The sequence below is a fragment of the Oncorhynchus nerka genome, linkage group LG5 (assembly GCF_034236695.1).
Source record: "Oncorhynchus nerka isolate Pitt River linkage group LG5, Oner_Uvic_2.0, whole genome shotgun sequence".
NCBI lineage: Eukaryota > Metazoa > Chordata > Actinopteri > Salmoniformes > Salmonidae > Oncorhynchus > Oncorhynchus nerka.
The window spans coordinates 58,634,517-58,660,380 of NC_088400.1; the positions used below are offsets into that span (position 1 = coordinate 58,634,517).

At 43.0% G+C, this 25,864-nt stretch overlaps 1 protein-coding gene across 2 annotated transcripts in view; it reads right to left on the reverse strand.

Moving 5' to 3' along the window:
* Window positions 1-222: 222 nt before the first annotated feature.
* Window positions 223-25,864, reverse strand: part of LOC115129732 (gamma-aminobutyric acid receptor subunit gamma-3-like) — a 41,481-nt gene continuing 15,839 nt past the window's right edge. The window contains exons 4-9 of one of the 2 annotated variants that reach the window (XM_029660398.2): window positions 22,232-22,452; window positions 20,247-20,329; window positions 9,169-9,306; window positions 6,474-6,626; window positions 3,252-3,460; window positions 223-1,929 (exon numbers count right to left, since the gene is read on the reverse strand). In XM_029660398.2, the coding sequence (XP_029516258.1) occupies window positions 1,648-1,929; window positions 3,252-3,460; window positions 6,474-6,626; window positions 9,169-9,306; window positions 20,247-20,329; window positions 22,232-22,452 (1,086 nt within the window). In that variant the 3' untranslated portion in view covers window positions 223-1,647. Of the gene's footprint in view, window positions 1,960-3,251; window positions 3,461-6,473; window positions 6,627-9,168; window positions 9,307-20,246; window positions 20,330-22,231; window positions 22,453-25,864 lie in introns of both variants that reach the window. The other variant, XM_029660397.2, reaches the window with a different exon arrangement.

A 25,864-nucleotide genomic window follows, 5' to 3' on the forward strand; every position in this document is an offset into this window, starting at 1 on the left:
AGGATGCACAGTGTGAGGTTTGAAGTGGGCTATCAAAACCACGTCAGAGACAAAACCATTCCTACACGTTGACATATATTTCCATCTTAAATAACTCTAAAGTGTGTAAGAAAGATCACAGTTTGCTAATGATCCAAATGTCCTACATACACACATGTGCACACACACACACACTCACACACACTCCAGACCTTAAGCACACTCACACCCACACTCCAGACCTTAAGCAAAGATAGTTTTATTAATTTAAGCAATACCACAGACTGAATTCTCTAAAAAGCATAGCTGTACCTAGACAGCGGTTCTCTCAGATCTGCTGTAACAAAAGGTTACGTTCCATCAGACTTAGAAAATAGTCTTTGATTTATTGTAAATACATTATATCAAACTAAGACACTTATGAAGTGCAATATTTGTGTTGTTATACAGAGTTGAAAACCACTATTTGTTGTTGGTCTAAAGTATGATCTACATTCAACTATGAAAATAGCATGAAAACATCTCTCACATACACATTCTCTTAAAACATAGAATACAGGGTTCTACCATACTTCTAAGTCAAACCACCGCAGAAACAACAGTGTTACTTACAGTACAGTAAATCAAACTATTTTTAACTCAAACACATTTTACAATTATTTGTGATGTTGTCTGTTTTGGTACAACAGCTACTGTATGATATAACATGAATTACACATGTTCTTGCTCAAGAAAATAGCAGTAGTGTTGTTGGAGAGAAACCATACATTTTTTATTAGTACTGTACTGAATACGAGCACAATATATACAGTACTGTACTGACCCAAATGCTACCCTGGCCCTTAGCCTATGATGTGTTGTCGGCCTGTTGTATGGAGATAAATGTATGTCCAGATTCTGTAAATTAATTCAACAACATCATCTATCTCCATACCACTATAGTTTGAAACCTTACCATACCTTGTCCTCAGACAATTGATTTAATTATCAAATAGTCTGGAAAACTCTATATGTTACAAAAGAAAAGTTTATTAGATACATTATTTTACAAAATAACTATTTTCATCTTGTAAGGTATACTATGCATGTTCTTGTTGTACATCACCCTTGGTAGAAAACATCATTCAAATGTTTATGATATAAATGTATATTAATCTAAACAATGTTATCAATGACCTAATACTTAAGACCCTGTTGGTGACTAAAATTAATCATATTGAGGTTCTATATATGTCAAATGGCTTGCAATGACTATGCAACTGACTAATTAATACAAAGCAACAATAGAATAATTTCATAGTGCAGTCCCCCCTAGCTTTTCATTGTTTTTAATGAACAGTATAGCATGCGTTGAAATGGCGGATGTGGGATAACCTATGTAGAAAAAACTTCAAAGCTTCTAGTCCCCTTATTGCACCTCTGTATAGGTGATGGCCCCTTCCTGAAGAAGGCACTGTGGATGCTTCATTATCTCTTATCTGGCTAGCATCCTGGCGTTAGTGTCTCACAGCTGTCTATTGGCTGGCTACACTAACCCACCAACCAATCAAGTGTCAACGTGCACAAAGCTGCCACTGAGTGACATCTTATGTCTTGTGACATCTCCTCTTCCCATTTGAGTCTTTCCATATTTGTCCAATCGAATTCTATCAAATCCAACTGAAACTGCTAAAGGTAGAGATAAGAGACCCAGTAGACGATGTTGAACAGGAGGAACGACGTAGGGAAGAAGACTCTCGAGTAAGCGTCCAGCTCCTTAATGTCGACATGGATGCGTCCTTTCCTCCACCCTCCCCCCTTGCACTCCTCGTAACAGCAGAAGAAGCTCTGGCAGTCCTTCCCGTCCAGACACTCGTACACGTCCTCATAGTCCTGCCAGTATGAGTAGTTGTTGTTCAACGGTACCACGGTGGTGGGGGACCTGGGCCCCGTGTCTAGCATCGAGTAGGTCTGTGGGAGGGGACAGAGGAAGGCCATCTCCTTAGATGCGTAAGCGATAAAGGGAGAGAAAGAGAGGGTGAGGGTGGTGGTGGTGGTGGGGGGGCAAGAAATGTGATGAGGGGAGAGAGGAAGGAAGGCCTCATAATTAGATACTGAGAGGGAGAGAGTGAGGCAACAGGGAGGGGGCGGGGGGACAACTAAAGCCAGACAGGAGACAAGAAATACATGTGGGCAAACAAGGGAGAAAGACAGATGGAAAGATGAAAAGAGACAGAGAGATAGAGATGAAGAGAGAAAGAGATCTGATACGTTGTGAGTGGAGCTGTGCTGTCATGCATTAAAGCTCCGCAGCGGGCCGTGTCCTCCCACACCCAGCAGGACGCTGTCATAGCCCAGGCAGGCAATGAGATAGAACCCCTCGGCTTAGTGCTCTACCGAAGCTGGGACTCACTCATTGGCTCGACAGCGTTACACGACATGACATGATGACATGACACGCTATGACACGGCATTTACCAAGTACACTGTGTGACCGGTCGGCAGTGCAAGTGGATGGATATATGAAGGATGGTGGATGGACCAGACCTCAACCCTCACCGGGGGGCAACCTCCCGATTTGCTACCATGCAGGTCAGAGCCACTGACTGTAATACTATCACAGCCCATGCACAGTGTGACTGATGCAAGAGGATGGAGATATGAAGGATGGACTAGACCTCCACCCACTGAGACCATAATCGCTACCATGGCTAGAACTATTGACTGTGACAACACAAACAGCCTTGGTCCATGTCTATAACAGCATTACACTGCATTGAGAAAAGTTACACCATTTCGTCATACGGAGGAAAGGTACACCATTCCATTGTACGGAGGAAAGGTACACCATTCCATTGTACGGAGGAAAGGTACACCATTCCATTGTACGGAGGAAAGGTACACCATTCCATTGTACGGAGGAAAGGTACACCATTCCATTGTACGGAGGAAAGGTACACCATTCCATTGTACGGAGGAAAGGTACACCATTCCATTGTACGGAGAAAGGTACACCATTCCATTGACGGAGGAAAGGTACACCATTCCATTGTACGGAGGAAAGGTACACCATTCCATTGTACGGAGGAAAGGTACACCATTCCATTGTACGGAGGAAAGGTACACCATTCCATTGTACGGAGGAAAGGTACACCATTCCATTGTACGGAGGAAAGGTACACCATTACATTGTACGGAGGAAAGGTACACCATTACATTGTACGGAGGAAAGGTACACCATTACATTGTACGGAGGAAAGGTACACCATTACATTGTATGGAGGAAAGCTCACCAGTCTCTGCGTCTTGTTTGTCTTGTTGTAGCGGGGCTTCTGTGCCCTGTAGGCGTAGTAGTTTTGGATGGCGTACTCCATCATGGCCGCAAAGACGAACAAGAAGCACACAGTGACGAAGAGATCCATGGCCGTCACATAGGAGACTCTGGGTAGGGACGTCCTGGCCACTGTACTAAGGGTGGTCATTGTCAACACAGTGGTGATACCTGAAAGGACAAAGTCAGCGTCATTACACAGATTTTTCACCTAGTCGGCTCAGGGAATCAAACCAGCAACCTTTCGGTTACTGGGCCAACACTCTTAACCTCCAAAACTGAATGCTACCTGCCACCCGGTACTAACTGTTTGATATCTGTCTTGGCAAAACGGTGGCAATAGTTCTCTGGCAATAGTCTGAATATATTTTGCAAATATGTTTTTAAGATATTTTTATCAATTAACGAGGGTAGTTTGTGTCTCTATGTAGTTTTAACTTTAGAAATAAATGGACGTTTACATTAATACATTGTCAGCGCTTAAATATACTGAACAAAAATATGAACGCAACATGCAACAATTTCAAAGATTTTACTGAGTTACAGATCATATGAGGAAATCAGTCAATTTAAATAAATAAATTAGGCCCTAATCTATGGATTTCATAGGTGGGCCTGGGAGAGCGTAGGCCCACACACTGGAGAGACAGGCACAGCCAATCAGAATGAGCTTTTCCCCACAGAAGGGTTTTATTACAGAGAGAAATACTCCTCAGCACCACCCCTCAGAGGATCCCGTAGGTGAAGAAGTCGGATGTGGAGGTTCTAGACTAGCGTGGTTATACATGGTCTGCGGTTGTGAGGCCGGTTGGATGTACTGCCAAATTTTCTAAAATGATGTTTGAGGCAGATTATGGTAGAGAAATTAACATTAAATTATCTGGTGGACATGCCTGCAGTCAGCATGCTAATTGCACTCTCCCTCAAAACTTGAGACATAAGTGCACATTTAAAAGTGGCCTTCTGTTCTCCCCAGCATAAGGTGCACCTGTGTAATGAGCATGCTGTTTAATTAGTTTCTTGATATGCCATACCTGTCAGGTGGATGGATTATTTTGGAGAAATGCTCACTAACAGGGATGTAAAACCCATTTGTGCACCGAATTTGAGAGAAATAAGCTTTTTGAGCCCATGGAAAATTTCTGGGATCTTTTATTTCAGCTCATGAAACATGGGACCAAGACTTTACATTTTGCATTTATATTTTTGCTCAGTGTGTATATTGAAAAGTGAGCTGAATGTACCAGCTGAGATTTTGCATGTATAGAGCCTTTGATATAAAATGCTGGGTGTGACCCGCACACACACTCATACTCGCGCACACTCATATGCGCACACACACATATGCGCACACACACATGTGCGCGCACACACACATGTGCGCACACACACACGCACACATTCTCTCTCGCTCTTTTATGCACATCACCAGGAACCTCTCAGTTGATGACTGAATGTTGTGCTGTTTTCAAGCAGTTACCATGGAGACCAGAAGGCCCATCTATTTTGAGCTGATATTTCATACTCAATCCCCCCTTCCTTCCTTCAGACTCTACTGGCCACGGTGATTACCTTCACCTATTTCCCTTACCTTCTATACATACTTTTGGCACTTAGTCAGCAGAGGTCCTTCATAACTTTCAAACAGGCAAAGGTGTCAGAGCACCTTCAACTGGTTCCTCCAAATAAAATAGCAAAAATGTAATGAATGAGAAAAAGGTATCGTTGTAAAAAACAAAAAAAATACCCACAGATGTCATATGAACAGATACAACACATAGAAAATAATACAGATACAAAGAACATTGTACAAAGATATCAGTCTACAGTGCTGTCGTGACTTAAAGACAGAGAGAGAGAGAAAGAAAGGAAGAAAGAGAGAGAGAGAGAGAGAAAGAGACAAAAAAAAGTGGGAGGGGTCACACTATATGAGTCACTGAACTGAGCATCCTCTGTCCCTTACTCCCTGTCAGGTATAGCCTGATCGTCATTACCATCTGTGGTGGCCCTTGTCAACCTGGCTCTTTGGGAATGGCACCCACTACACCCCGTCACTGCCCCCCCAACCACACTACACCCTCAGGGGACACCTGCATGTCAGCACCTGCCTCCTCCTTAGCCCCCTACGACCACCACCACCACCAGCCACTCTGACATATCTCCTGCTCTTTGCAGTCAGAGCCCATTTTCCTTATCACTCCTCTTTCTTTTCATCCCGCTGATCGATTAGCGGGAAGGCCCGGAAAAATCATCGCTGCGCTTTCATGCCTCAGAATAGATACTAAATCATTTATTTTATCAACGAGAATGGGATATTTATTTTTACTCCTACAGACAGCATCCTTGCCTGTTAGCTAGGGGAAAACAAACATGTTCCCGGGCTTATCTTTGTACTGTGTCGTAACAGGTGGCAAGAGGGTCGAGCGAGACTATTCGATGTGATTGTGGTGGTTCAAGGATGGTTTGGTGATGAAACGAACTCGTTAATACACTTTAGGCGTTGACTTGTTTAACCACCATTGCAAATGTGCTTGTGTTGTCACTTAGTTAAAAGCCAAGTATAATATGAATACTGTAATTTGGACTAAATGTGATATATTTGATCTTGAAGACAAAAAAAATGACCTGATCAAGGTCCACTACAAGAGCTGCCTGGAGGAATTGAATCGTACTTACCGCAAAGTTCAACTCAAACTCCCAATCACCTTCAACAACATAATCCAGACGAATGTACATGCACTAATGGAAAGCATGCATCGGGGGGGGGGAAAATCATGAATGAATTGCAAACGTAAACAAAAAGGTCATTGTTAAGCCTTGATAAATTACAAGCACGTCGCATAAACAAAATAAGACGGTACAAGAATCTTGAAAGCAGAACATAACATTGCATAAACACATGCAGATTGTTCTCTAGTCTAAACAATAAAATATAGATTTTTTTATGCAATCTTCCATTGTGGTACCAAGAGTTGGTAACCATCTTTTCAACAAACCAGCTAGACTCAGATGTATTTATTTCCTTTCAGAATAACCCATGCAAAGGTAGTCATTGCTGAACACATACAGTGCACTACATGAACACTGGTGGAACAGGTTTGATTGAACCCTTGGTTTTTTTTTCCATCTACTTATTATAATATCAGTGTGTATCCTGTCAAATGGTATTCTTCAGATCAGGTACCTAGCGCTGTTCTGGCGGGGGCGGCATCGCTATTGATCCAGAAGGAGACCCAGGAGAGCACCACGGTGAGGATACAGGGGATGTAGGTCTGGATGGTGAAATAACCCATTCTCCTGCTCAGGTCAAAGTACACTGTCATGACCACATAATCACCTGGGAGGGGGGGATAAAGAGGGGGGATGTATATGGAGTGAGGGTCGAGGAGGGGGAGGGAGCGAGGTAAGGAGGAAGAGGGGGAGGGAGAAAGAGAAGAGATTGAGGGACAATCAGAGCGTCAGGTGGAACAAGAACAAGCCAGCGTGGGGAGGGAGAAGGGGGGAGAGAAAGACAGAGAGAGAGAGAGATAATCATGAGAGCTAGCATCAGGGGGAACCACAGAACAAGGCACCATACACAATGCTTCAGGGAGTCTACTTTGGTGGGTTTTGAAGAGGGGATGCTGTAACAATAGAAAAAAAGGAGGTAGATATAACAGCGGTAGAACCAGAAGTCCCCGATGGCACGGTGGCATGGGAACTGTCCACTCGCTGTCCTCATTACCACGCTACAGCACAATACCTATTCATTTCATGCTGGATGAGAAACAAGAAGAAGACATTTAGCGCTTTGTTTTCAGAGTTTGTTGAGATGTAAATTAATGACATGCTATTTTTAGCTGCAGGAGCAAGCTAGCTAATCATCATGCAGCATGATGCAAGCTGGGAGTCAAGAAAAAGGGAAAACAAGATGAGAAACGTCTAATTTCCTTGAACAGAACCGAAGGAAGATCTGTGGAAGAACTCTGGCTTTCATGAGTTCTCCACTCCGAACGTGGACTTGTATCACAGTGCACCATACGTAGAACACATCATTTATTGGATCACATGAGTTTTCAAGACGAATAAAGTACAGCATGAACAATGTCACCTCTGAAATTTGAGAATAGGGTCAATGTGGGTTAATTACAGCTTGAGGATTCATACATGAGATCAATTCATCAGCCCCTTGAAACGCTGCTACATGAGTCGTCAATGCTGTCATGAATGCATTACAAATGTATTACAAAGTAATTCCAGCAAGCACCACTCATGAGTATAATTAGATACCTGTTTGTAAAACACAACCTTCGTCGCAAGGAATGATTGTTGTAAATAAATAGATGTAGAATTCAGTATTAAAACCAAACCACATCCTTGGACTCTGAAAATCATTTAAGTGAATAATTAAATATTTTGAATCTTTAATCCAGATGGTTTGTGTAAAAATATGTTTGCCTTTTATACCAGAGGGGACTACTGATGAGCTTCAAGCAATCTACAGAGAAACAATATGTTAAATGTCACAATGAATTATGAAGACAGGTAAATGCACTTTCATTGTGCCCTTTTTCATTACACAGTGAATGATAAAGACAATGTCTACTCCCTGAGCACTACCCCTAAGTCTACTACCACAGTACTACCCCTAAGTCTACTACCACAGTACTACCCCTAAGTCTACTACCACAGTACTACCCCTAAGTCTACTACCACAGTACTACCCCTAAGTCTACTACCACAGTACTACTCCTAAGTCTACTACCACAGTACTACCCCTAAGTCTACTACCACAGTACTACCCCTAAGTCTACTACCCCAGTACTACCCCTAAGTCTACTACCACAGTACTACCCCTAAGTCTACTACCACAGTACTACCCCTAAGTCTACTACCACAGTACTACCCCTAAGTCTACTACCACAGTACTACCCCTAAGTCTACTACCACAGTACTACCCCTAAGTCTACTACCACAGTACTACCCCTAAGTCTACTACCAAAGTACTACCCCTAAGTCTACTACCAAAGTACTACCCCTAAGTCTACTACCACAGTACTACCCCTAAGTCTACTACCACAGTACTACCCCTAAGTCTACTACCACAGTACTACCCCTAAGTCTACTACCACAGTACTACCCCTAAGTCTACTACCACAGTACTACCCCTAAGTCTACTAACCCTAAGTCTACTACCACAGTACTACCCCTAAGTCTACTACCACAGTACTACCCCTAAGTCTACTACCACAGTACTACCCCTAAGTCTACTACCCCTAAGTCTACTACCACAGTACTACCCCTAAGTCTACTACCACAGTACTACCCCTAAGTCTACTAGCAAAGTACGACTCCGAAGTCTACTACCAAAGTACGACTCCTAAATCCACTACCAAATGACTACTTCTTAGTCTACTACCAGAGTACTACTCCTAATTGCAATTTCAACCTGTTTTCTGCCCTGCCAAATGCTGTCTTTGTCATTTCCATGGTACAATAATACTACATATCTTGACTATCTTCCAAGAGAAGGCATTGTCTTTGTTCTCTGGCAATATCTTGCAAAACTGGCAAAGCAATTGACTTAAGCCAGAGTGGTGGCACCAGACCTCAAGACACCAGCTGGTAATGCCTGCTGTCTCCCCCTGCTAATAGACAGGAGAATTTGACAGATAATTTACAGTAAATGTAGACCATTTGATTAAAAAACAGCTAAAAATAACACGTTGTCCTTTTTTCCTTGGAATTTTCATGAGTCAGTATCTAATAATTCAGAGAAAAATTGGATGGAGAACACAGGAGCCAACGAAGGGCTGTGAGGAGGGATTTATTTGATTGATTGTGAAAAACAGAAGGTCAGCTGTTTGGGTATTAAATGTACGGTAACTCATTTGCTGTACCTGCTGTTGTTTTTAGGACGTCTGTGGAATTCCGCAGGCCCATGAAGTCAAACTGGTAGAGGCGCCAGTACTTCTGGTCTGAGGTTTCGATGGAGTTCCTTTTCCATCTGTAAATCATTTCATCCTTGGGGTAACCATCTGTAAGTCAAGTAAACACACAGTGACCCTGTGACCCTATGGTAGCATTTCATTCTAATAAAATAAGATTTATGCTTCAATCTGACCAATACATGTTTTATTGTTTGATGGGTCTTACTGGACAAATTCCTATGTATGTATTATAAAACCCCCTAATTGCATACTGTTAAATAGACCTAAATATGGGAACCGCACACGCACACACACATAAACACACGGACACACAGTATAGAGTAGAGCACCATTAGACCGTTAAAAAAGTAAAAAACATGGCCATAGTAAAGTGCTGTAAGAGCAGATGAAAAGGAGCACAACAGAGTGTAATAGGATACTTTGAGTTACTGTGAGAGAGCATTGTGTTGATGCTGGAGTTGACCTTCACTTTTCACAGAAGTGTGTGTGTGTGCCTGTGAAATCTAATTTGAAAGCCGTGCAACGGAAATGAACCACCTCATTGTGCTCTGATGATTTCAAGCAGGTGAACTGTATCCCATTAACATGTTATTGTGAGGTGTGTCTCTCTCACACACACACACACAAAGCGACAATGTTATTCACACTAACAAAAGCTACAACAAAGGAAAGCTGGTGAGATGATGTGGAGTGTGCTGAGTGTGTGTCAATATCTTAGAAACTATTATGTACAATACAATACAATAACGAGGTGGCAGAAAGGTAAGTTTAGGCTAGGGCTCAGCTGCAAGTTGGGTATCAGGGTTTGGCTCTGGAGTTGGCACTTCCTCCTAAAGGCGTGGTGTCCAGGGCAACCAGGCCAATGATAGAGGGGGCAGCAAAGGGGGCTGCAGCTTCGTGGCCCTGCAGCTGATCCACACGGCGGCAGTAAACTTGATCGTCAGGCGTCCGAGTCCTGTAAGAGACAGGTCCACTGGCTTCTTCCACAACTGCAAGGACCTACATAGGGCCTCCAGAGTAGTTCCTCATGTACACAGACTCGTCAGGTAGAAAATGCCTTAAATGATCACGGCCCCCCTGTCTGCATCACCTTCCTGCCTTAGAAGATGTCACTTGCCATGTCCAGGTGCAGCCAATCTAAAGCAGTTGTCAACCGCTTGTTCGTTAACAGCTTGGCTGGACTCTTCCCAGTAGAGGCCGTCATAACATGTTGAGACTGCAGGACTCTTGACAGTCAGGTCTGCCAGTCACCCACCGAGATCATAGACAGAGCCTCCCTGGTTGTCTGATCCATGTGTTCAGCTTGGCCATTGGAGGACGGATGATATGGGGCTGTGGTGACATGTCCGATTCAGTTCCCCACAGCGAACTCGTTAAACTCCACAGAAGTGAAGGCAGCTCCATTATCTGACACCAGGACGTCACACAACCCATGAATGGCAAAAAGCAAATGGAGAGTGCTTATTACAGCACCAGAGGGCATGAAGATGACCATCGCTACTTCCATGCACTTTGAATGGGAATCAAAGTGAATAGCCTTTGAATAGCCCAGAAAAGTCTATATGAAGACAACAATTTATTTGTTGTCCACTCCCATGGGTGCAAGGCAGCCTTGGGTGAGCATGGTGTGACTCCCGACAGGTGACACAGCTGCGCACCACAGCCTAAATGTCCATGTCCATCCCAGGCCATCCTCACTATTCCAGGATGCATATCATGCAGCATGGAAAGGACCCCCTCCCTCGCCAGGCCAGGTACCACAACCCGACTGTCCCACAACACACAATTCTTGTGAACCGACAGCTCGTTCCCGACGATACCATTAAAGCCCAAACTCTCTGCCAGGAATTCAGAGGCTCATCCATGCAGCACCCAGCGAATAACTCGGGACAGGACAGGGTCCTTGGAAGTCAGTGTGGCTATCCTAGAAGCATAGAGAAGGGCATCAGGCACCATCTCCAACATCATCACTTCCCAGTGAGGTGGTGCCTGGACAAAGAGGTTGTGAGTGGCAGGCAGCTCAGGGAATCTGCATTAGCCAACTGCTTCCCTGGATGATAGCTGAGTTCATAACTATGGGGTCCCAGTATCAGGCTCCATCTGACCATGCAAGTGAAAATATTTTTGGGGCATGGGCTTCATATGATGAAGCACGCCCAGCAAGGGCTTGTGGTTGGTGTAGACCACAAAATGGCGACCTCACAAATACTGATGGAACTTCTTGACAGCAAAAATGTTCTCCAGGGCCTATTTATCCAGCTATGCAGAGTACTGTTCAGTGACAGTTCGGGTCCTAGATGCGTAGCACACAGGTGCCTCCCGACCATCAGATTCCACATGACTAAACAAGGCACCGAGCCCATATGGAGACGCCTCACAGACCAGTAACAGGGGTTTTCTATCATCAGTGGGCTAGCAGCCCATCTGCTTACAGCAGCTGCTTAGCCTCTATAGACTTCTTCATGAGTGTCGTTCCCACTCCAGGGAGCGGCCGGGTCCAGTAGGCGATGCCAGGGTTGTAGCTTTATCAAGCCGGAAGTAGTTGTAAAAGTTGAGAAGCCTCAGAAACGACTGGAGCTCAGACTTGTTCTGGGAAGAAGGCCTTTATGGCCTTTACCTTATCCTGGGTTGGTCGCATGACATCCTTATCAATGTGGAACCTCTGGAACTCAACACTGGGTGCAGCAAAAATTAACTTCTCCCTCTCAGGCTGTGGCCTCCCATGGATACTATAGACAACATACTTCTCAGGGTCTGGGTGACAGTTTATCAAGTGTGTCTGTTGTGTGGTCCTAGTGGGCATGACTGAGCTGCCTGGGGACTGGGACCTTTGTCAAACAAAGTCGAGCTACAGTATATGTCCGCTCCATTTACAGTAGTGACAGGTTGCAACACTAAACCTACAGCTGTTGGAATTATGGGCACCTCCACATCTGAAACGGGCTCTGAAGTCCTCTCTGGACTCTAGACTCTGACCCCCTCCCTCCCTCCCTCCCTCCGTGCGCACCGGCCTACTACTACGGCTCAGCGAGATGAATGTCAGGCACAGTTGGAGGACCAGGGGCCTCATTTATAAAACTGTGAGGAGGATTCACGTCAAAAGGTGGCGTACGGACGACACACAGAAAGTGCTTACGCACAAAAATATTCTGATTTATAACACCGTGTGCACGCACTTCCCACGCCAGTTTCCCTTTATAAATCACAATCAACTCGAAATTTGGCGCACGTGAGCGCACGTCTTGTCCTACCCTTTTAACGCCCATAGTTGCCCATAAATGGGGAAACACCCCTAATTAATATTCATCCATACTGACTGCATGACAACAAATCCCGACAGAAAGGTTAAAAATAAAAATAAAATTCACCCAGTGTGAAACGGAAGATCTTGTAGGAGAGGTTGAAGCAAGAAAAAATACATTGTTTGGTGGAAAAGTGTGGGAATTACAATTTGTATTTATTTTTCCTTTATTTAACTAGGCAGGTCAGTTAAGAGCAAATTCTTATTTTCAATGACGGCCTAGGAACAGTGGGTTAACTGCCTGTTCATGGGCAGAACGACAGATTTGTACCTTGTCAGCTCGGGAATTTGAACCTCCAAACACTCTAACCACTAGGCTACCCTGCTGCCCCGGGGCTTCAGAGTGTCAGCATGTGGCGGACGCTGTGAATGCCGCTGGCTCAGAACTTCAGACTCTCTCAGAAATAAGACGTTATCCAACGTTAAAGTGGAAGCCAAATAGCCTTACACAGATAAAGTGTTTGTGCCACCGGAGCTCAAGCCCCTTGATGAGCGATTGCCAGTATTATAGGGGAGTCCCTCCAGAGTGGAGTAGTGACGGAGGTGGACACGGACATGCAAGACGCACGGGATGACCCAGGTATGTAATTAGTATTCCCTCGTTTGAAAAGAGTAAACAAAATGGATTGTCGTTGTGTTTACATATTTATTTACAAACAACTGACATCTATTTTTAGTCGCTGCGTGTTCCAGCGGGGTCGGCGGTGCTGCAGCTGAGCAGGAGCTGAGTGCGCCCACCCCCTGGCGTCTCCACCGCACCTCGTGAGTCACAACCCCCGGGCGGCCGTGTCCTCACAGATGCAGTCCTGCAAACGCAAAGGGACACCAACGACGCTATTAACCGAGGTTGCCAAGGATTTGAAGTGGGACAGGCACGGCTTGGTTTCTGCGGGTGCTTCTCTGTCATGCTGGGCCCACTACAACACAGAACTCCAAGAGAACAGCTCTTGGTAATCGGAACCGGCTCATAAGCCACTCCTCATTATTGGCCAGTAAATCTGGCAGGTCTCTGAAAATTGGCTCTCTCCGAATTCTTCCATTCGCCACATCTTCCAACAGCAGCCATTGTGCGTCTTTACGCATTGTAATTGCATGCCTTTTTATACCCACCTATTGGATTGTCAAAGATACCCAATTGCGTAACACCTTCAGGTGTGGTAATTACCCTGATTGTAACTGACAATGACTGGGCCAAAATCACATTGACAGTTCTGCGCAACGAACATATATGAAATATGAAACTGTGCACAAACTGTTTATTTATGAAAATAAATGTCACAACATGCAACTATTGTTTAATAATTACAGATCCAATGAAATATGATTCCCGATTAAACTGTACAACATATTTGAGGGGTTCTTTTGCAAAAACAGATATCTCCGTTTGTATTTATTATCCTAAATCATGTTTTTTTTTGTGTGCACTCCAGGGAACTCTTCATATATAATTACATAAGATGTAATATTTTGATTTATTTTACACAATGGTATCCATTTCTGCCATCGGGGTCGCAGTTTCTCCAGGTTATGTGCGCACGTATGGGTCAAAATGAGGACCGCACATTCTCCCGTCAAGTTTAAAAAAAAAAATAAATCTCAACGTTTGCTTAGAAAGTGACGTACACCTTCTTTTGCGCCTACGCAACGTTTATAAACGTTCATAAATGAGGCCCCTGGTCTTTCATGGTGAAGCAGGCAGGCATGATTTGCAGCAGTCTCAGCTGCCAAGGCTTTTCCCTCGGCCACTCTAAATATCAGATTGGGTTCAGCCAATAGACTCATCTAACAAATTCTGTCAAGCAGCATCGGCTCCAGCTGATCTCCAAAATGTATTTATTTTTATTTCACCTTTATTTAACCAGGTAGGCAAGTTGAGAACAAGTTCTCATTTACAATTGCGACCTGGCCAAGATAAAGCTCCCAATTATGTTTCACCGAAAGCCTGCGCAGACCAGCAATGAAACTGGAGATATTCTGATTTGCATTTTGTTTACAATTATGAAAATAGAATCTCTGCACAATATCTGACGGATCTGGGTTGAAAGGCCACTTCAAACATGCCACTATGTTTTCATAACTCTTAGCAGTGGGCAGGGCCGGAGCAAGTAGAGAACCTAATGTACACTAAACAAAAATATAAACGCAACATGCAACAATTTCAAAGATTTTACTGAGTTACAGTTCATATAAGGGAATTTGTCAAATTAAATAAATTCATTAGGCCCTAATCATGGATTTCACATGACTGGGAATACAGATAAAGATACTTTTTTTTAAATGTAGGGGCGTGGGTCAGAAAACCAGTCAGTATCTGGTGTGACCACCATTAGCCTCATGCAGCGCAACACATCGCCTTCGCATAGAACTGACCAGGCTGTTGATTGTGTCCTGTGGAATGGTGTCCCACACCTCTTCAATGTCTGTGCGAAGTTGCTGGATATTGGCAGGAACTGGAACACTGTTGTACAGTTCAATCCAGAGCATCCCAAACATGCTCAATGAGTGAAATGTCTGAGTATGCAGGCCATGGAAGAACTGGGACATGTTCAGCTTCCAGGAATTTTGTACATATCATTGCAACATGGGGCCGTGCATCTTCATGCTGAAACAAGAGGTGATGGTGGTGGATGAATGGCACGGCAATGGGCCTCAGGATCTCTTCACAGTACCTTTGTGCATTCAAATTGCCATCGATAAAATGCAGTTCAGTTTGTTGTCCTTCCCATACTATAACCCCACTGCCTCTGTTCACAAAGTTGACAGCAAACTGCTCGCTCACACAACAACGTGGTTACACGTGATCTGCGGTTGTGAGGCCGGTTGGACGTACTACCAAAACAATGTTGGAGGTGGCTTATGGTAGAGAAATTAACATTACATTCTCTGGCAACAGCTCTGGTGGACATTCCTGCAGTCAGCATGCCAATTTCACACTCCCTCAAAACACGAGACATCTGTGGCATTGTGTTGTGTGACAAAACTGCACATTTTAGAGTGGCCTTTTATTGTCTCCAGTACAAGGTGCACCTTTGTAATAATGTTGTTTAATCAGATTCTTGATATGCCACAAATGTCTGGTGGATGGATTGGCTTGGCAAAGGGGAAATGCTCACTAACAGGGATATAAAGAAATGTGTGAACATTTGTTTGGGAGAAATTAGCTGTTTGTGCATATGGAACATTTCTGAGATCTTTTATTTCAGCTCATGAAACATGAAACCATATACAGTACATGACCAAAAGTATGTGGACACCTGCTCATCAAACCTCTCATTCCAAAATCATGGGCATTAATATGGAGTTGGTCTCCCCTTTGCTGCTATAACAGCCTCCACTCTTCTGGAAAGGCTTTCCACTAGATGTTGGAATATTGCTGAAGGGAATTGATTGCTTCAATTCAGCCACAAGAGCATTAGTGAAGTCGAACACTGATGTTGGGCGATTAGGCCTGGATCGCAGTCGGCGTTCGAATTCGTCCCAAAGGTGTTCGATGGGGTTGAGGTCAGGGCTCTGTGCAGGCCAGTCAAGTTCTTCCACAATGATTTCGACAAACCATTTCTGTATGGACCTCACTTTGTGCATGGGGAATTGTCATGCTTGAAACAGGAAAGGGCCTTCCCCAAACTGTTCTCTTGGCATCTACCAAACCCAGATTCATCTGTCAGAATGCCAGATGGTGAAGCGTGATTTATCACTCCAGAGTCCAATAGCGGCGAGCTTTACACCACTCCAGCCGTCGCTTGGCATTGTGCATGTTGATCTTGGGCTTGTGTGCAGCTGCTCGGACATGGAAACCCATTTCATGAAGCTCCTGACAAACAGTTCTGGTGCTGAGGTTGCTTCCAGAGGCAGTTTGGAACTCAGTAGTGAGTGTTGCAACTGAAGATTTTTATGCACTACGTGCTTCAGCACTCGCCGGTCCCGTTCTGTGAGCTTGTGTGGCCTACTCATTGCGGTTGAGCCGCTGTTGCTCCTAGACGTTTCCACTTCACAATAACAGCTCTTACAGTTGACCGGGGCAGCTCTAGCAGGGCAAACATTTGACGAACTGACATTGCCATGTTGAAAGTCACTGAGCTCTTCAGTAAGGCCATTCTATTGCCAATGTTTGTCTATGGAGATTGCATGGCTGCATGCTCATTTTTTTTTTGCACCTGTCAGCAACAGGTGTGACTCAAATATATACTTTTGTATATATGATGCATTTTTGTTCAGTGTAGAATACGTCATTGCTCCGCACACACAAAGCAGCACAGTGCAATTATTTTAGTCATTTTCAATGTCATTAGCAACAACAAAAACCTTCCAGCCTTTCAACACACTCCTCCCAAAGGCTATGCTTTTCCTCAACAAACTCCTTAATCTTCCCATAAAAAGCCATGATCACGTCAGAAAAGGAAAATCCAATTTTATTTATCCTTTATTCAGCTAGGCAAGTCAGTTAAAAACAAATTCTTATTTACAATGACGGCCTACCCCGGCCAAACTCTAACCCGGACGACGCTGGGCAAATTGTGCACCCCCCTATCAGACTCCCAGTCACGGCCGGTTGTGATACAGCCTGGAATCAAACCAGAGTCTGTAGTGACGCCTCTAGCACTGACATGCAGTGCCTTAGACCACTGCACCACTCGGGAGCCCATTTTATGTTTACTCTTGAATCCTCTTCAAACATTCTAGTTTGGATCCTCATGTTCAGTATGTCCGTGACATAGTGAAAGTACAATCCAATAACGAGGAGGCAGAAAGGCAAGTTTAGGCTATTTACTCCATGGTGCAGGCAATAAACATGAACGCCATGTTGGCAGGTGACTGAACTTTTACACCTATGGGACGGGCACGCCATATATGGGAGCGTCTAGGCGACTCCTTAACGTGCCCACATGAACTATACCCAATACACAATTGAAACCACATACTCTCCCATCTCCATTAAGATGGTAGGAGTACAGTCAGTAGGACTGTAGGTAGGACTGTAGGACTGACTCTTCACTGGTAAATGTCAGTTATTGTCAGTTATTGACATATCCCACTCTGTACTGTAGGTTACATAGAAACGAGCCATGGTAGACAGCCCAGCCAAACTCCTCTCTCCTCCTCTGCACAGATAACAGCTTGGGTCAAAGCAAAGAGAATGTAAAAGGGCCATATGTCTATGAATCCTTGTATAGCAGCCTATATCCACTGTGCTCTATGTTTGGTCGTATATAAACACTTCAATGGACAGCAATGACTCATCTCTTATCTGGAATTCTCTTTTTCACGTTAGATTGAGGCACGATGCGCTTCCTCCCAAATTACAAAATGACATTGGTTTCCTTACCCTGTTAGCAGTATATGGGACAAGGTATGATCCATGCTATGGACAAGGTATGATATCAATCCATGCTTTGGTTTAGTTTCCCTGGCACTGTTTCCAAATGCTAACGTTTTAGCATTTGTGGCGCAAATCCCTTTCAAGTCATGGGACCGATATTAGCATTTTCCGCGACTCATGTTCAAATCATCTATAAGTGACTTTGTTGAGCTTCACAATACATTTAAGATACTTTGGGATGATTTGGACGATGTACAAAAATGTGTAATAATCGGTCCCGTGACTTGAATGGGATTTGTGCCACAAATGTTAAAACATGAACATTTGGAAACAGTGCCAGGAAAGGTAAACCAAACCTAGGCTGCTTACAGGGTAAGGAAACAAATATGTAATTTCATAACTATTCGTTTAAAGATCTGAAAGGTGAGAAAGTCCACAGTGATGAACTAATAAAAGGTGCAGTGAAATCAGTGGAGGCTACTGAGGGGAGGACTGCTCATAATAATGGCTGGAACAGCATGAATGGAATGGCATCAAATACATAGAAACCATGTGTTTTGATACCATTCCACTCATTCTGGCTCCAGCCATTACCACGAGCCTGTCCTCCCCAATTAAGATGCCACCAAACTCCTCTGAGAGAAATGTGTTGTTTTACAGGGTCAGCCATAGCAGTACAGTGCCCTTAGAACAAATGATGTGCTTTGCTCAAGGACACATTGGCAGATCGTTCACTTTGTCGGCACGGGTATTCAAACCAGCAACTTTCGATTGCTGGCCCAACGCTCTAACCGCTAGGCTACCTGCAGTCATTATCGCCATGGGAACACAGCACGCCACATGTCCAATGTTCTTTTCCCTGGGGTAAGTGAAAATATCAAACAGCGAGGATGTGTCTGTTGGCTCTGTCAAGCCAGTGGGTGTGTGGTGTGGAGGACTGGATTGAGTTTTCCCGTTTTGCTTAAGTTAACAGGGGGTCTGAAGAGTTTCCAGGACAGAGATTAAGCCTATTCTCTATTGAGCATGCTTTTTAAACCAGGACTACGCTCAATTTGTGTCTGGGCAATCAGACCAAGATGTTTACTTCCAACAACAAAAAAACATTCAAACCATAATAATATGAAAGGACTATTTTCTGAAGGCGACATTTTAGAGGATGACTTACTGTATGGATGTACATAGAGTATATAGGCTGTAGATGGAGAAGCAATTGTGTTGTATTGGAAGAGTGGGAAATGGAGGGGGGCATACGTACACGGGGGGGGGGGGGTGATTTATTGTAGACTGAATAGAAGTAGGATCAAGGTCTTTATCTGGGAAACAGCTGGAAATCCATTAGGTCCAGCATGCATGGCTTTCACATCCTGTTCCCACCAATCCTTAATAAGGGTAGAAATTCAGTGTTCTATTTCACTTAACAATAATGCTCTATGTTCACTTGCCATTCTGCCTGAACTGAATTTTATCCCATTTTATTGCAGGTGACATGCTGTTGTCGTGTTGTTAATGGACTGCCCAGAAAGACTGGTTTTCAATGTGGCTTTAAAGAATGGTATAGAGGTACAGAGTAGCTTTGCATCAAGCTTTCACATTGGTGACTCACGCATTCTCATGAAAAGCTGCAGACAATCCTTCTCTTTCAGGCTACACACCTATATATATATATACACCTTTCAGAGAATCTGCCCAACAAGTCTCCAACTCAAAACAGTTGTATGTGCATCGACCTCATACTGTGACAGAATACACACGGTATCATTTGGATCTAGTACAATGGACCTTGTAGTGACCAATGGCGTTCATTTCAGGTACCTCCATCGTTTATATAAAAGTGAGTAAGTCAGACTACAGTACGCGGGTGAGACACAAATGCCAGGGATATTATGGTCTGGCTTTTGGTGTCTATTGTGTATCATACTGTGATTGTCTTGTGCATATATAAGACATTGATTGTTCTGTATATATTAGGAGTATGTGAGACGAGGGAGATATACCTTTCCGAAGATGTTTAGTAGGAAACTGTACTAATTTGCTCAATGTATGAAACAACAATTTTGTCCGTAATTGTTTGTTGCCACTACCATTGCTGCCTAACCTTGTTGCACCCGCACGCCCCCCTTCCCTCTTCAAAAGGATCGCAACAGAAGTCATCTTTCAAGCTTTATTGTGTTACCCTGGATTATTTTCTTCAATTGTATGTGCTGGCGTCAATTATTCAATCCATATGAAATATATGACTTCTTCTCATGTATTTTTCATACATCTACATGAAATATGATGTGTCCTGATGTATTGTTCATATACTAAATATATGATTTCCCCATTTATTTATTTTTATTTTTTATATGTTTATACAAAATATATGACATAGGAATGGTTGACATGATTGCCTGGCCGTACAATACTCACAGCTAGAGAAGACCAGGGGACAGGAGTGCTCATCCATAGGGAAGTTGTGGAGCTGCAGCTGGCACTCTGCATTGATGGTCAACCTACAGCACGAGTCAGAGAGAGGCCGTGAGTGAGCATTGCCATCGTTTCTCACATATAGTTCACCTCTGCTCTGAGAGAGCAGTGCTACAACAACAACAACAACAACCACCACCACTGCGCTAAACACATACACCACTGGTGATGTGAACGTGTAATTTATTGATGAAGACAGCATAGGGTGTGAAATAAGGGAAGGCTGGCTCTTGGTGTTGTTCTCACATACTGCACATCCTGCGAAAGAGACAGAGAGCCATAATGCTGTTTCCATTTTTCTGTTGGTGTGAAAAGAATGAGCGATTGCGGGGTTAACAAACTGGCACCTTGTTGCATGCCTGTGAGAGACCTAATGGGCCACCTATTATCCTGACATGACTGCCAGTGCCAGGGAGCTGGAGATTGAGGGTCGGCCGGCCGGCTGGTCGCCACCGAGTCTGGTGAGCCCTGCAAATTGGTATTTTCCTTGAGTAACAAACTCCGACAGACTAGTTAAGAAAAATGAACGGATTTAGAAATGCTCTCGTCCCAAAGTTATGTAGGTCATCGGACTGAATTTCGCCCTATTCGTCTCCTCTTTTCTTTCTCTTCTTCTCCTCCTCCTCTTCCTCTGTCTCCCTGATAAAATGTCACTCTTGTTTACGTTGGCTTGACTGAAGGTCACAGTGAAGAGGAATTAATGGGAGCTTAGATTCACTCCATTGTTTTAATCAGACCAGGATGCCACTCGAGAAGATTTATAGATCTGCTCAATGATAACGCTGATGAATAATGCTAACTGAATGCTTACTGAATAATGCTCATTGATAATGCAAACTGATGTTGCTCACTGACAATGCTCAATTATAATGCTCAACAATAGGCATCACCGATAAATCAAATCACATTTTATTGGTCACGTACACATATTTGGCAGATGTTGTGGGTGAAGCAAAATGCTTATGTTCCTAACTCCAACAGTGCAGTAATACCTAACGATACACACATCTTAAAAATAGAAAGAAAGGAATTAAGAAATAGAGAAATATTAGAATGAGCAATGTCGGAGTCCGGAATATAAATATATATGTATATGATGGTGTGTGTATAGACATTATGGGCATTATATGATGTTAACTAACAATGCTCAGTGATAATGCTCAACGATAATGTTCAGTGATAATGCCCATATACGGTATAATGCCAAACAATAATGCTCAAAGATAATACCCTAACCGATAAAGCTCACTGAGAATGGCTGATAATGTCGGATCTTGTATGATTCCGCCTTGGGGAGCCAGCCAGGTCAGTCCTGACAATAATTAACCTGCCCACACATTCTTTCCTTTGTCCTGTGCTTTGCCTGTTGCCAAGGGAATACCTCAGTCAGTTATGCAAACAGCAGGTGATGTCTCTCTTTTTCTCAGCAGAGGTGAATCCACGGTTGAAAACGTAGCAAAAAAAGGACTGAAAGGATGACATTTACGCCCTAAAAAGCATGATCTCCCGAAGACAGTGTACTAGAGTGTGCAAAGCGAATGTACCAAGTGTGCTAACCCACTTTGCAGAGCAGTGATGAAAGATACAAAACAATGTTATTTCTTATCGTAGAGTAGACAGATTTTTATTTTGGGTTATTGGTGTAGCATCAGTATGTGGCACAGATGTCAGTGCGTTTGTGCCACCTTCTTACACTGTGTTGAACTCTACCTGAGTTCTGAGGAAGTTAGAATATTCTAGATGTGATCTTCAGTACAAAGATGGGCAGTAATGACACTATTTTCATTTATATTGTCTATTTTTCTTTCCTTGAAAGGGAAAACCCAATGTTTTCTAAGCTGTAAATTCAGAAGAAAGATGGGACGATAGTTGACTGTTCAAAACAACAATGTCTGTGACACCTGATAAAGAAAAGCCACTTATTTTACCTCAGCGTGTATAATATCTTCCCATCGTTCCAAATACGCAGAAGCTGATTGGGCATCGTAATCCAATGAGAGTCTGCGTTCTTGGAGTTTCTGAAGATGGTGTCAGGGACCCAGATCATTCCCACCATGTTGCTGTTGAGAGTCAGGATCTTCATAGTGCTGTTGTATTGCAGACGGCTGTCGATCCACGTCTGTGCAAAAATGATGTCAATTTCGTATTCCTGTAACAAAACAGAAGAAACTGACCTTTAACCTACATACAATATACATATTTCATATATTATTACATATTTTATGATACATTTTGGTCCCAACTCTGGGGGGGGGGGGGGGGGGGGAATAATCCACAATCCACAGTCATGCTATATATTTAACTTTAAGATGTTCATTTTTTTTTTCAATTGAGAGAAGCTGCAGATCGGCTGTGTTGATGGTCTACCCGAACATAGAGACAGGACGAGACAAGACCCTTGTTCTCTTAGACAAAACATACCATAAATGATTATATGATAAGACAAGCATAAATTATAAATTGCCTTAACATTTAAAAGTGCTAAAAAATAGAAGCATTTCTCTTTTCCTAATCCCTTATGTTGACGTCCCCCAGAAACCGCATCTTGATTCTGACGGGTGACCTTTTGGAAACTTTTACAGGCACATGGGACCTGACTTTAATACAGCACTAATTAGAGTGTGATGGGAGCAGCACGACTCTAGCTGTTACCATGACCTTAAGGAGTAAAAGAACAGTCAATCACACAACACGTCAGTCTAAAGAGTCTATTCCTTCAAGCCTCCCAGGCAATAGCCACTGTAATATATAAGGTCCTGTTCGGCTCAGTTGGTAGAGCATAGCACAGGTTTATGGGTTTGATTCCCGCTGGGGCAACCCTAAGAAAAATGTATGCACGCATGACTTGCAAGTTGCTTTGGATAACAGCATTTGTTAAAAGGCATACATTAATGTATGAGAAATGAAGTGAAATGGGCTTGATCAGACAAACTAGTATCACAGATAAGATAGATCATTTACCTACTGATGACTAGATTTGAATTAATAATGCTGATCTAACATTTTAACTATGTTATTTCACCCATGAGTTTCTCACTAGCTAAGTTATGAAGATGAATGTGACATGAAATCAGTGATTAATCTCTAAGGAAATCTAAAAAAAAACAAAAAAACAAGTATGCATTTATTCCGCTCTCTCCCCCTCTAACAGCCTCTGTGTAGTCCTGTAATACCCTTTAAAATGTAAGATGAAGGTCAATAAACTGTATAAATATGAATAGATATTTCCCTCAGAAGCATCGCAATTAGTTTCACTTCAGTAAATTCATTGCAACCTTAAGACTGCAATGACATTTCATAGTCTTGAAAAAAATAGTTAACACACGAAAATGACTTGATTCCTATTGTTAGACCTGGCTTCCTTACATCATGAGGGTGTGTACAGTAGACTACTATGTCATCAGACAGGAATTCAGGGTCTCTTTTATACATGTTTGTATTTATTTAACCTTTGTGTACACAGCGAAGTCGCACTGAGATCCAAGTCTCTTTTACAAGGGTTAGTGCTATCCGGGATCCTTGGGGCGTCCCTACACTAACTTTAACCCTTACCTTTAACCATTTTAAATGTCAACATCAAAGTGGTGATGTCAGAGTTGGAAGTCCCTAGGATCCCAGTACTAAAATCCACACATTAGGGAAGAGCTAATCAATCCAGGCATATGAGTAGCCTAGGTCTCTAATTAAGGTCTTAACACGCCTGTAGGGGACTACGTTTTCCAAATTAAGTCTACCCTGGAGTCTATTCCATCTCTACACTAAATGTAAAGATTTGAGAAAAAGCCTTATTATCTACCTCAGATGAGGGCCATAAACAGCGGGATATGAATGGGATATGATTACTACTGTTCAAATCATCACTCTGGCGATTCATATTTGGTTATAAAAGACACGCTGTGCTCAAACAGCTTATCAATGTAAGGAAGGAAAAAAACACATAATTCCTCGTTCTGTGTCATTAACTATTATGGAAATCGGTACGAAAGCTCACACCCACGCTTTTAATGACTGATGCTACAAGACGAGAAAAAAGGCAAAAGCAACAGTCTTACCGCGATGAACGCGAGTTCAAATGAAACATGTTAGAAAGAGGTAACTTACGAACGTGCCTTGGCCTCTCTGTCCGTCGTTACAAGGCTAAGAATTACTCACACAGCGCAACTTCCAGGCAAACACTAAGCGCCCCTCGTGAATTTAGAGTCCAACAGCAGGCACTAAAATGAGCATATCAAATGCCACATTATGAAAGGTCAAGTGAGGGGAAAAAGATGCTCCAAGGACTGACAGCATTACAGTACAATGCCACGATCTGCAAATCCACAATATCAACCCATTAGAAGTACTCACAGACTTGTGTGTGATTCATTACACTTGCTTCCACACATATTTCTATTCTACATTGTTTATTTAGCCTGGTCCCAGATCTCTTTGACCTTGCCTACTCCATTGCTGTCATTGCCAAGCCAAACTTCTTTTTTTTGTTGCTTTTTTAAAAATATTTTTTTATAGAAAGGCTTTACAGTGAGAAGGGACCAAAAGGTCAGTGTTAAAAGGTTGGCCAACAATGGCCAGCTTGCTTGTAGAGAGCTTTGAACTTTTGCATGTTGTGTATGGCTGGCTGTGGCTTCTGCTACGGGTAGCCCCGTTGCCTTGGACACAGAGTGAGCCTCCCAGATATAGCCTAAAAATAGCATTTCCTTTCCGCAGAGAATTGTGAAGATGTCCCTTCAAACAAAATGTGTCAATAATTCAATGTGTACACCGAGAAACCGGTGTTATTAAAACAGGTGTCATTGTGGCTGAAATCTTACAATCCAGAAACTCAGAATGTGTGGATACTTGGAGCATCTGTGAAAACAATTGTTGAAAACAAGCCAATGAAAAACAATGTTGAAAACTCTCACATTTTTACTTTTCTGATATGTACTACAGGGATGGTATTGGATTAGTCCAAGGGACCCATTGCGTTCCTGTGTTTTGTTACAGTAATTGTATCTGTAAATCCTAGTTGACATCTGTCAAGCTGCATGTGTATGGATATTGGATACCAAAGCTAACGGAATCCAACACGCAAAATATTTCCTATGCTCATTGCTCTATGATGACGGAGGTACGATGACACCAATTATTAGAAAGGAGAGATAGGATCTGAGCCTGTAGCCTTCATGTAATCCTATAGTCGTCATATAATCCATTAACGATCTATTGGAATCTGGAGGAGGGTAGACAAAGTCTAATGTTCCTACTAGCACACTGCATAGAATACACACCAAATTATGAATATTAGTTGTTAAAACCATTGGGCCAGTCATTGAAAGATCGCTGATTTGAATCCCGAAGCCGATTAGGTGAAAACTCGGTCTATGCCCTTGAGCAAGGCACTTAACCCTCATGATACTGTAAATAACTCTGGATAAGAGCGTCGACTAAATTACTAAAATGTCAATATAAGTGGTATCATTTGGATATTGAGACAGATGTCAGATGTCATGATGCAATCCTTTAGAGATCTATCAGAAACTGAAGGTGAGACAGACTGCTTAATAGAACGAGTTGTCTGT